The sequence below is a fragment of the Carassius carassius genome, chromosome 47 (assembly GCF_963082965.1).
Source record: "Carassius carassius chromosome 47, fCarCar2.1, whole genome shotgun sequence".
NCBI classification, from domain to species: domain Eukaryota; kingdom Metazoa; phylum Chordata; class Actinopteri; order Cypriniformes; family Cyprinidae; genus Carassius; species Carassius carassius.
The window spans coordinates 10,768,356-10,780,263 of NC_081801.1; the positions used below are offsets into that span (position 1 = coordinate 10,768,356).

The window sequence follows — 11,908 nt, forward strand, 5'->3', positions numbered from 1 at the left end:
TAGATCACTCACACCCAAAGCAGTTATTGTAAATGAAATGATCACAGAAAATAGTTTTGATGTACTCTGCTTGACTGAAACCTGGCTAAAACCAAATGATTATTTTGGTCTAAAAGAGTCTACTCCACCAAACTACTGTTATAAGCATGAGCCCCGTCAGACTGGTCGTGGCGGAGGTGTCGCAACAATATATAGTGATATTCTCAATGTTACCCAGAAAACAGGATACAGGTTTAACTCTTTTGAAATACTTCTGCTAAATGTTACACTGTCAGACATGCAAAAAAAATCTAATGTATCTCTTGCTCTGGCTACTGTGTATAGACCACCAGGGCCGTATACAGAATTCCTAAAAGAATTTGCAGATTTCCTCTCAGACCTTCTAGTTACAGTTGATAAGGCGCTAATCATGGGAGATTTTAATATTCACGTTGATAATGCAAATGATACATTAGGACTTGCGTTTACTGACCTAATAAACTCCTTTGGAGTCAAGCAAAATGTCACCGGGCCCACTCATCGTTTTAATCATACACTAGATCTAATTATATCGCATGGAATCGATCTTACTGCTATAGATATTGTAACCCAAAGTGATGATATTACAGACCATTTCCTTGTATCGTGCATGCTGCATATAACTGATATTAACTATATGTCTCAGCGTTACCATCTGGGCAGAACTATTGTTCCTGCCACCAAAGAAAGATTCGCAAATAACCTGCCTGATCTATCTCAACTGCTATTTGTACCCAAAAATACACATGAATTAGAAGAAATTACTGACAACATGGGCACTATTTTCTCTAATACATTAGAAGCTGTTGCCCCCATCAAATTGAAAAAGGTTAGAGAAAAACGTACTGTGCCATGGTATAACGGTAATACTCACTCTCTCAAGAAAGTAACTCGTAGTCTTGAACGCAAATGGAGAAAAACTAACTTGGAAGTTTTTAGAATTGCATGGAAAAACAGTATGTCCAGCTATAGACAGGCTCTAAAAACTGCTAGGGCAGAGCATATCCACAAACTCATAGAAAATAACCAAAACAATCCAAGGTTTTTATTTAGCACAGTGGCTAAATTAACAAATTACCAGACGCCACCTGATTCAAATATTCCACCAACGTTAAATAGTAATGACTTTATGAATTTCTTCACTGATAAAATAGATAACATTAGAAATACAATAGCGAATGTAGATTCTACTGCGTCTAACAGTTCAGTTTCATCCATCGCACCCAAAGATAAACTGCAGTGCTTTACAAATATAGGACAGGAAGAGCTAAATAAACTTATCACTGTATCTAAACCAACAACATGTTTATTAGATCCTGTACCCACTAAATTACTAAAAGAGCTGTTACCTGTAGCCAAAGGACCGCTTCTCAATATCATTAACTCGTCGTTATCTTTAGGTCACGTCCCAAAACCATTCAAACTGGCGGTTATCAAGACTCTTATTAAGAAACCAAAACTAGATCCTAGTGTACTGGCAAATTATAGGCCTATTTCAAATCTTCCATTTATATCTAAAATTTTAGAAAAAGTTGTGTCTGCTCAATTGAGCACCTTCCTGCATAAAAATGATCTGTATGAAGAATTTCAGTCAGGTTTTAGGCCCCACCATAGCACAGAAACTGCACTTGTTAAAATTACAAATGACCTGCTCCTTGCGTCAGATCAAGGCTGCATCTCATTTCTAGTCTTACTTGATCTTAGTGCTGCGTTCGACACCATAGATCATGACATACTCATAGATCGATTACAAAACTATACAGGTATTCAAGGGCAGGCTCTAAGATGGTTTAGATCCTACCTGTCCGATCGCTACCATTTTGTTTGCTTAAATGGGGTGTCATCTCATTTATCATCAGTAAAATATGGAGTGCCACAAGGATCCGTCCTAGGTCCCCTTCTCTTTTCAATATACATGTTGCCCCTTGGTAATATTATTAGAAAATACAGAATTAGCTTTCACTGTTATGCTGATGATACTCAGCTATATATCTCAACGAGACCAGATGAAACTTCCCAATTATCTAAGCTAACAGAGTGTGTTAAAAATGTAAAAGATTGGATGACAAATAATTTTCTCCAATTAAATTCGGATAAGACAGAGATATTAATTATTGGACCAAAAAACACCACACAGAATCTTGTAGATTACAATCTGCAGCTAGACGGATGTACTGTTACTTCCTCTACAGTCAGAAATCTGGGTGTTATATTGGACAGCAATTTGTCTTTTGAAAATCAGATTTCCAATGTTACAAAAACTGCATTCTTCCATCTTAGAAACATTGCCAAGCTACGAAACATGTTATCTGTTTCTGATGCAGAAAAGCTAGTTCATGCTTTCATGACCTCTAGACTGGACTATTGTAATGCACTTCTAGGTGGTTGTCCTGCTTCTGCAATTAACAAGCTACAGGTAGTCCAAAATGCAGCAGCTAGAGTCCTTACGAGGTCAAGAAAATATGATCATATTACCCCAATTTTACAGTCTCTGCACTGGCTACCTATTAAGTTCCGTATCAGTTACAAATTATCATTACTTACCTATAAGGCCCTAAATGGTTTAGCTCCAGCATACCTAACTAGCATTCTACCACGCTACAACCCATCACGCACCCTAAGGTCACAAAACGCTGGACTTTTGGTAGTTCCTAGGATAGCAAAGTCCACTAAAGGAGGTAGAGCTTTTTCACATTTGGCTCCCAAACTCTGGAATAGCCTTCCTGATAATGTTCGGGGTTCAGACACACTCTCTCTGTTTAAATCTAGATTAAAAACGCATCTCTTTCGCCAAGCATTCGAATAATGTATCTCTTAAATCTATGTATGTATGTATGTATCGTATGTCTCTATTTTGTTTCTATGTTTTGCCACGGGATTTACATCCCGTGGTAACTAGGATTTACACAAGCTCCAGTCTGGATCCAGAACACCTGAGAAGAGATGATGCTGACCCTCAGAGGACCACAGATGATGCTAACCTTGAATCAACAAACAGAACTAACAATTATTGCTACATGTGTGATTGCATCATATAATAACTATTAATTAATAATATTGATAGTTCATCATCTAGCCGACTACGTCTTGTATTATTATTATTATTTTAAATTTTTACTAAAATCCTGTCAAACGTGCACAAACTACTAGCTACTACTAAATATTGTAGAAACATAATTTTCTGTAAAGTTGCTTTGTAACTATTTGTATTGTAAAAAGCGCTATACAAATAAACTTGAATTGAATTGAATTGAATATAATTCCACATGTGTTAATTCATAGTTTTGATGCCTTCAGTGTGAATCTACAATTTTCATAGTCATGAAAATAAAGAAAACTCTTTGAATGAGAAGGTGTGTCCAAACTTTTGGTCTGTACTGTGTATATATATATATATATATATATATATATATATATATATATATATATATATATATATATAGATGCATAATCAAAAATGAAGTTTTGATATTTACAGTTGGAAATATACAAAATATCTGCATGTAACATGATCTTTAATATCATAATGATTTTTGTCATAAAAGAAAAATCAAATTTTGACCATAAAATTTATTTTTGGCTACAAATATACCCCAGCAACTTAAGACCTACTTACTGTAACATTTTGTAGCATGCTTTGCGTTTTGTAGATACTGAGAATCAGCTTATCACATTTTGCTCATTTCCTGTGTGGAGTTTGAAACTGTTTTAGTGAGACTAAAAAAAGATCAAAGAGAAAGCAAGGTTACAGTTCATTTTTGCCATCAGCAGGCTATGGTGAGTCAAAGAGAGAGGAACAATATATAAAAGACTGCTCACATATATAGATATACATACGTATATGTGTGTGTATGTATATGTGTGTGTGTGTGTGTTTATAGCCGGTCAACTGTTCTGTTCTGATAGGTATAAAAATACAACCTTTCAAATATAATATGTTTTCTAAATTGAGATGTATGTATCATATGAAAGCTGAATAAATAAGCTTTCCATTAATGTATGGTTTGTGAGGATATGACAATATTTGGCCGAGATACAAATATTTGAATATCTGGAATCTGAGGGTGCAAAAAAAATCTAAATATTGAGAAAATCGCCTTTAAACGTATCCAAATGAAGTTCTTAGCAATGCATATTACTAAATCATAAATTAAGTTTTGATATATTTATGGTAGGAAATTTACAAAATATCTTCATGGAACATAATCTTTACTCAATATCCTAATGATTTTTGGCATGAAAGAAAATCAATACAATGTTTTTTTTGGCTATTGCTGGCTATCCCAGTGACTTAAGACCAGGGTCACATATGTTGACACCATCTTGTTTCAGAAATGTTTTGATGCACTGTTTCACATCCTTCTTGCATTGAATTTCATCAGTTCCTCTCTTAAATTTTGTTTCTTTATATAGACAGAAAGAAAGATGGGGGTGGGCGTTTAAAAAAAAAAATATATATATATACATTGACAAGTGTGTATAGCTGTCGTAATTTTTTGGTACCCTCTACTAATTTACAGTTAAAAAGCATCTGCTTTTTTCTAAGTGTTTGAAAGTTGAATAGCTCCTTTGGGAATTGAGTCTAAATTCTGTAAATGCAAGATGTGGAAGATATTCCAAACAGATAAACTGCAGCCCTAGCATCATTTCTGTGTTCTGCCATTTAACTGTTATCTTAAAATAACTAACCCCAACTATCCTTGTTAATTTCTTACTCGTTAAAAAAAGTTTAACATACAAATAATTTATATTGTAATGATAAAACCTTCCTAATCATCGGGAAGAAGGAGGCGGGAACCGGTGGACAAACAAATAAAGAATTTAATAACAAAATAAACACAAAACAGCGCAACAGCCCCTCGCTGACAACTGTCGCGCACAAATAAAAAGCAAACAAAAACTAAAACCCAGGCCTGGTCCTCTCTCGTCCTTCACTGTCGTCGCTCCAGTTTTATATCCTTCCATCTCCTCCGTGGGACTCGAGACCGGTGGGTCGAACAGGTGTCGTTCATCTCCAATCACTCCACCGGCCTCGCTTTGTTCCCACGTCTCTCGGCCCCGCCCCACTCGTCACATACCCCCATCGCCTCTCGCAGGCCGGGGGGTACCCACGAGACTGCGCTCTACCCCCCTCCTCCCTCCGGGGGGGACTGCTCACGGGGACTTGCGGGAACCTGGGGGTAGGACAGACGAGGCGAGAGAAAAGGAGATGGAAGGAGGAGCGACAGAGACGAGAGAGGGGAGAGAGGAGAAAAAATAAAAAAATAAAATTCCGGTTCCCAGACGCACTGCTGCTCGGCCCTCCACCAGCTGGGTGATCTCCTCCACGGTGCATGGTGGTGGCACTGGACGGCCCTCGGCGGACGGCACGACACTCTTCTGCCGCCCGGTGGATGGCGACGGCTCCTCCGATTTTGGGCAGCCGGCAGGAGTCCCCTGTTCCCTGCCCCTCCGGATGCCTTCACGGAGGCAGAAGGCTCTGGCCTCCTGGCGAACGGCGCCGACTCCTCCGCTCCCTCACGGACGGCAGCCGCCCCTCCACATCACGGGCGGCCAGCAGCGAGCTCGCCCGTCCCTGGCAACTCAGCGCCTCGAGCGTCCATGGTGGCACACTTCCTCGCCTGCTCGATGGCACCGCAGATTCACCAGTGCGGCGAGGGATTTTCAGCAGCGCGTCCCTCCTTCTCCCGGGTTTCGGCACAACTGTAACGATAAAACCTTCCTAATCATCGGGAAGAAGGAGGCGGGATCCGGCGGACAATCAAATAAAGAATTTAATAACAAAATAAACACAAAACAGCACAACAGCCCCTCGCAGATGACTGTAGCCACAAATAAAAAGCAAACACAAACTAAAACCCAGGCCTGGTCCTTCACTGTCGTCGCTCCAGTTTTATATCCTTCCATCTCCTCCGTGGGACTCGAGACCGGTGGGTCGAACAGGTGTCGTTCATCTCCAATCACTGTAGTAGCTTATCAGTGGTAACTGTCAGTTTATGTGCATATGGCAGAAATGTACAAAAAAAAATCAAAGACGTAATCAAACAGATGATGAACACTATTAACAGCAATTATTATGATGCAATCAAACTTGTAGCAATATTTGTTAGTTCTGTATGTTGTTTCAGGGTTAGCATCATCTGAGGACCTCTGAGGGGATGACATCATCTCTTCTCAGGTGTTCTGGATCCAGACTGAAGCAAACAAATAGAGACATAATTAGCCTAGCTGCTGTTCCGGCCAAGTAAAATTAATTTGTTTAACCCAAGGTGAAGAATAACAATGCGCTTTGGATCAGATATAACTGATAACTAGATTTAAACAGAGAGAGTGTGTCTGAACCCCGAACATTATCAGGAAGGCTATTCCAGAGTTTGGGATCCAAATGCTAAAAAAGTTCTATCTCCTTTAGTGGACTTTGCTATCTTAGGTACTACCAAAAGTCCAGAGTTTTGTAACCTAGCATGATGGATTGTAGCTAAACCATTAAGGGCCTTACAGGTAAGTAATAATAATTTGTAACTGATACGGAACTTAATAGGAAACCAGTGCAGAGATTGTAAAATTTGGGTAATACGATCATATTTTCTTAACCTATTAAAAAGACTCTAGGTGCTGCATTTTGGACTACCTGTAGCTTGTTTACTGAAGATGCAGGACAACCACCTAGAAGTGCGTTACAATATTCCTGTCTAGAGGTCATGAATGCATGAAGTAGCTTATCTGCATTAGAAACAGGTAACGTTTCGTAGCTTGGCAATGTTTCTAAGATGGAAGAATGCAGTTTTTGTAACATGGGAAATATGATTTAACAACAAGATTTTTGACTGTAGAGAAAGTAACAGTCTAGTTGCAAATTGTAGTCTACTAGATGCTGTGTACTGTTTTTTGGTCCAATAACTAATATCTCTGTCTTATGCTAATTTAATAGGAGAAAATTATCGGTCATCCAATCCTTTACATTTAATTTAATTTTTTATTTAAATTTTTTTTTTTACATTTCAACACACTCTGTTTCATTCTAAAGGTTGAATTTGAGTGGATAGCAGTATCCAGCAGACTCCAGGCACATGAATGTCACCATGATTTCATTTAAACCCTTTGCCTCACATATTGTCCACTGTTTGTGTTAAATCTAGAAGGGAAACTGCTGCGTAAAGGAAGTGTTGTGTCATTTGGTTAAACTCTGCTGCTTCCTTTTCCTCTTTTGTCATTCCTTGAGTTGAGAGCAAACTTAAGTGTTTTCAGAACAAGGGTACGGCACAAGAAAATAACTGATATTACTTTGAACCTCAACTACGTGCATTTATTTGTTCCTGTTGAACGGGATCCAAGGAAACGTTGAGGTTATCGAATGGAAACTACTTTAACTGAAGCATGGTGGCTTGCAAAGTCATCTATTGAGTAATTTCTATGGTCCTCTGACTTTATTGGTGAGTCTTGCTTGTTTTATTTCGGATCCATTGACTCTGTTGTGCCAGCATTATGAGCATCTATATCTCAGCGATTTGCGGGGTTCTAATTCATGCCGTTGGGTTTGAAGTAAAGAAGACAACACCAACTTTTTCTGTAGCAATGCTAAAGTGACGCCAGCATTTTATCTAGAAGTGTCTAGAAGACCTTTCAGTTCTGTAACCATCTAGTGCCACATTCAAAGACTCAACATAAATTCCAGCGACGCTCACCATGAGGGTGGAGAGTTTATTACTGGCATTGCAATGCCTGTTGGGATTTGTACACTACAGCGGAGGATTGTCAACATGCAGTTCTTTAGACCTAGAGCTAATAAAGAGAAAGCGAATCGAAGCGATTCGAGGACAGATTCTCAGCAAGCTACGACTGTCTAAAGAACCAGAAGTAGACGAGGAAGAGGAGTTACAAAACGTCCCAGCAGAGCTCATCTCAGTATACAACAGCACCGTGGAGCTAAATGAGGAGCAGGCGTTGCCTCTTGAACAACCCAGAGAAGATCCTATGGAGGAGGAATACTATGCTAAAGAGGTTCACAAATTCACCATGAAACTGAGTGAGTGGATCTGTCCTTTCTTTGTTGTCTGTCGATTCTTAAATGATTACAGTGCATTATTTAAATGGATAAAATGCCATGTGCCCAATGATTTCCTCAGACAACTGAGGGTGCGTGCAAATTATCTAACCACAAACAGGAAGGAAGGCTGCTAAGAGAACGCTAATGAAGTGACTTAGAGCCTGAGAGTTCCTTGGTAAACTATAGTATCACTCAACTCCAAACATCTCTTGATATGTTATTGTTTCTTAAAGCCTTATTTGCATGTAAAAGACAACATTGCACTTGTTTGGTGGTGTTTTGGTGTCTGTCATGAACTTATAAAACCACTGACAATGACAATAGTCACTTGGATTGCTACACACGCACACCCACGTGCCTAAATACAGAGCCCCGTTGTAGTTATACAGCTCTTGCATTAAATGCATAAAAAAAACATCCTTTGTTCTCCACTTTTTCCTTCTTGCTGTGCTCCATTCAAACAGTGTCATATTTCCAACATTTTTGCTTTCTATTTTATCACCAGAACAGGGAACCCCAGACAAGTTATTGTTCAACATCACAGATATAAGCCACACATTGGGTTTAAACTGCACAATCTCCCAGGTGGAGCTCCGTATGCGCATCATGAGTTTTTCAGGTGTTACAGAGCAGAGACTGGAGCTGTATCAGGGCACTGGGAACAAGTCGCGCTACTTGGAATCACGCTTTATTTCTGACCAAATGGCAAGCAAATGGCTAACGTTTGATGTGACAAAGACCATGAAGGACTGGCTCCAGAGAAATGGTGAGAATCAGTGCTGCCTGCCAGATAAGACGTGTTTTTGTGAGAAACTACCGTCTAATGTCAAATTAACATAGCATAGAAAGTAGCTAATTTAAAACCCATCAAATGGCAAACAACTGTATGTAGTCATTAAAATCTTAAATATCATAATTTGTTACATTTATTGTACTAAAAAAAGTATTTTATATAAGTTTCTAATCTGAATTTAGCTGTGTCCCACATTTTGCATTCAACCTTAAAACATAACTTTTCCCTGATACAGAAAAATCCTTAAAAAGATGTCTAACGATTTTTCCTCCATCACTTCAGAATCAAATAAAGATTAAGACTTTTTCCTTTCCTGGTCATGTTTATTAATAACTACAACACTGTGTTATTGTAAACTATACCTAAAAATCATATTTAAAATAGTTTGTGGTAATTTAAAATATTGAGCTGAAAAATGGAAATATGTCATAAAAAATGTTTTTGAAGTGCTAAAATGACTACAACTGAAATAATAATAAATGGAAGCTAAACAGAAATAAATAAATTATATATATATATATATATATATATATATATATATATATATATATATATATATATAAACCAATGAAAACTAATAAAATGACAAAAGCACAAAATTAATTAATTTAATTAATAATGCAGTAAAATGGAAAATATAAAAATAAAAACTAGTTTAAAATATTATTAAATAATAATACTAATACATAATACTAAAATAAAACTGCTGCAAACTAAAATTGGCAGAATTTGCAAACTTGTTTCATTTTTGTGTGTAGTTCTTTTTGCATTTACATTTTAATCTTACATTTAAAAAAAAATCTATTTAAAATTGTATCTATTTAATTTTCAGGTTGATGTAATGTTTAATAATATAATTATAAAAATATTTACATGATGATATCCTGAGGATGATGTCTAACATTTTGAAGGTTAATCTACAGTGGTGTATCTGTTTAAAATAAGTGTTTATTACATATATGTAATGTATACATTATAAACAAAAATAGAACTTTCTATAAAATTTGTTTCATAGAGGCAGAACAGGGATTTCAATTGAAGATGGCAGATAACTGTGACCCTTCGACTACATTTCCACTCAAAATAGCAGGTTTGTGAATTTAAATTCAAATGCTGTGTTGATGTTGATGGAATAAGCTAATATTGCTCTTTGTGTTTGCAGGTTTGTTAACTACAAGAGGTGATACAGAAACCTTAGCAGACCATATGCCAAAGCCTCACATTTTGGTCATGTCACTTCCTCTTGATGGCAGCAGCTCATCAAAATCTCGCAGAAAACGTCAAACTGAAACTGATCAAGTTTGTACCGAGTAAGCTTTTTATGAGTAAACATAAAGTAAAACGGATATTCTTTACTCTTTCTATATCAAAAGCCTTACACAGTGTGCCATCTTCCTGTTAAATGCAGTAAGTCTGACAGCTGCTGTGTCAGAAGTCTGTACATTGACTTCCGCAAAGACCTGGGCTGGAAGTGGATACATGAACCTTCTGGCTATTATGCCAACTATTGCACTGGCTCTTGCTCTTTCGTCTGGACTTCAGAAAATAAATACTCACAGGTAGCAATCAGGACTGACAGATGCTTTGAAATGTTTTAGAACTGGACTGACCAAAAATATGGGTCTGATTTTGTCTGATTTTCTTTGCCTACAGGTTCTTGCGCTGTATAGGCATCACAATCCTGGTGCATCTGCTCAACCCTGCTGTGTACCTCAGGTTCTAGACCCACTGCCCATCCTTTACTATGTGGGCCGGCAACATAAGGTCAGAATAGATTTTACTGACATTTTTGATGTCATCAGTGGTCAACAGAAATATCAACTAAATAATGCTTGCTATAACTTTCCCCAGGTAGAACAACTGTCAAATATGATTGTGAAGACCTGCAAGTGTTGCTGAAAGACATCTCTATTTGGTTCTTGTGAGCAAAATCAAGAGAGGAACATTTTGAAGCAGGAGTAACCCAGTATTTTTTTAGGAGGATTTTATTCCTGTTTTTTTGGTCCTTTTCATTTTACTTGACTCCGCTGTATCACACTTAGATGTACTGATACTGTTGTACATCTATGTTGATGATACATGTGCTGTACATGTTGTCATAAAAGTGGCAATACTCATTGTTTGATTTAGAGGTATTAACTATTATTTAACAGAAAATCAAATTGTGACTTAAAATTTTCATCACAGTTCGATGTAGATTATTCTGAATAAAAGTTAGCATTTAAAAACTATTGGACACATGTTTACTGTATTAAGTGGAATATATATCTCCATTCTGTGCAGACTGTTTATATCTGTACTTGCATTGCTAACTTAATTATGCTGTTGACACTGAAAAACCTTCCTTGATTTTTAATACAGTATCTATCTATCTATCTATCTATCTATCTATCTATCTATCTATCTATCTATCTATCTATCTATCTATCTATCTATCTATCTATCTATCTATCTATCTATCTATCTATCTATCTATATAGCTCTATCTATCATTGAGCTGGTAATCAGATGGTAATCAGAAAGAAATGCTTTCATCCTTAATTGTCTTCCCTATTTTCTTTTTCCAGAAAAATATTAATGTGACAAATGGTTACAGGGTTGAAGACTGTAACACATTTGAAGGGATACATTGCCTTCAATTCGAATTTTCAGTTTTGTTTCTCTCTCGTATTGTCCCCTTCTTTCTGGGTCAACATATCAGCATGCCCAGCACTGTCTTTCTGCAACTAATGTGGGTGCAATTTCTGATGTGGGTTGCTTGTCAAAGTGGACATATTACAACCCGAATTCCGGAAAAGTTGGGACGTTTTTTAAATTTTAATAAAATGAAAACTAAAGGAATTTCAAATCACATGAGCCAATATTTTATTCACAATAGAACATAGATAACGTAGCAAATGTTTAAACAGAGAAATTTTACACTTTTATCCACTTAATTAGCTCATTTAAAATTTAATGCCTGCTACAGGTCTCAAAAAAGTTGGCACGGGGGCAACAAATGGCTAAAAAAGCAAGCAGTTTTGAAAGGATTCAGCTGGGAGAACATCTAG

General features: G+C 37.2%; 1 protein-coding gene across 1 annotated transcript; it reads left to right on the plus strand.

Annotated features, from left to right (window-relative positions):
- Positions 1-7,197: 7,197 nt before the first annotated feature.
- On the plus strand, positions 7,198-11,188 carry LOC132130581 (transforming growth factor beta-1 proprotein-like). The gene is made up of 7 exons (XM_059542328.1): positions 7,198-8,044; positions 8,571-8,831; positions 9,874-9,948; positions 10,021-10,168; positions 10,267-10,417; positions 10,512-10,622; positions 10,710-11,188. Exons 1-7 carry the CDS (start codon positions 7,705-7,707, stop codon positions 10,755-10,757), a joined length of 1,134 nt encoding a protein of 377 aa, XP_059398311.1. The 5' UTR covers positions 7,198-7,704; the 3' UTR covers positions 10,758-11,188.
- The last annotated feature ends 720 nt before the right edge of the window (positions 11,189-11,908 follow it).

Bases quoted from the DNA above. Each gene is read 5' to 3' on its own strand.
- LOC132130581 (XM_059542328.1), top strand. From the start codon at position 7,705: ATGAGGGTGGAGAGTTTATTACTGGCATTGCAATGCCTGTTGGGATTT. The intron at 9,949-10,020 runs GTTTGTGAATTT...TTGTGTTTGCAG, and splicing joins ATTTCCACTCAAAATAGCAG to GTTTGTTAACTACAAGAGGT. The intron at 10,418-10,511 runs GTAGCAATCAGG...CTTTGCCTACAG, and splicing joins CAGAAAATAAATACTCACAG to GTTCTTGCGCTGTATAGGCA.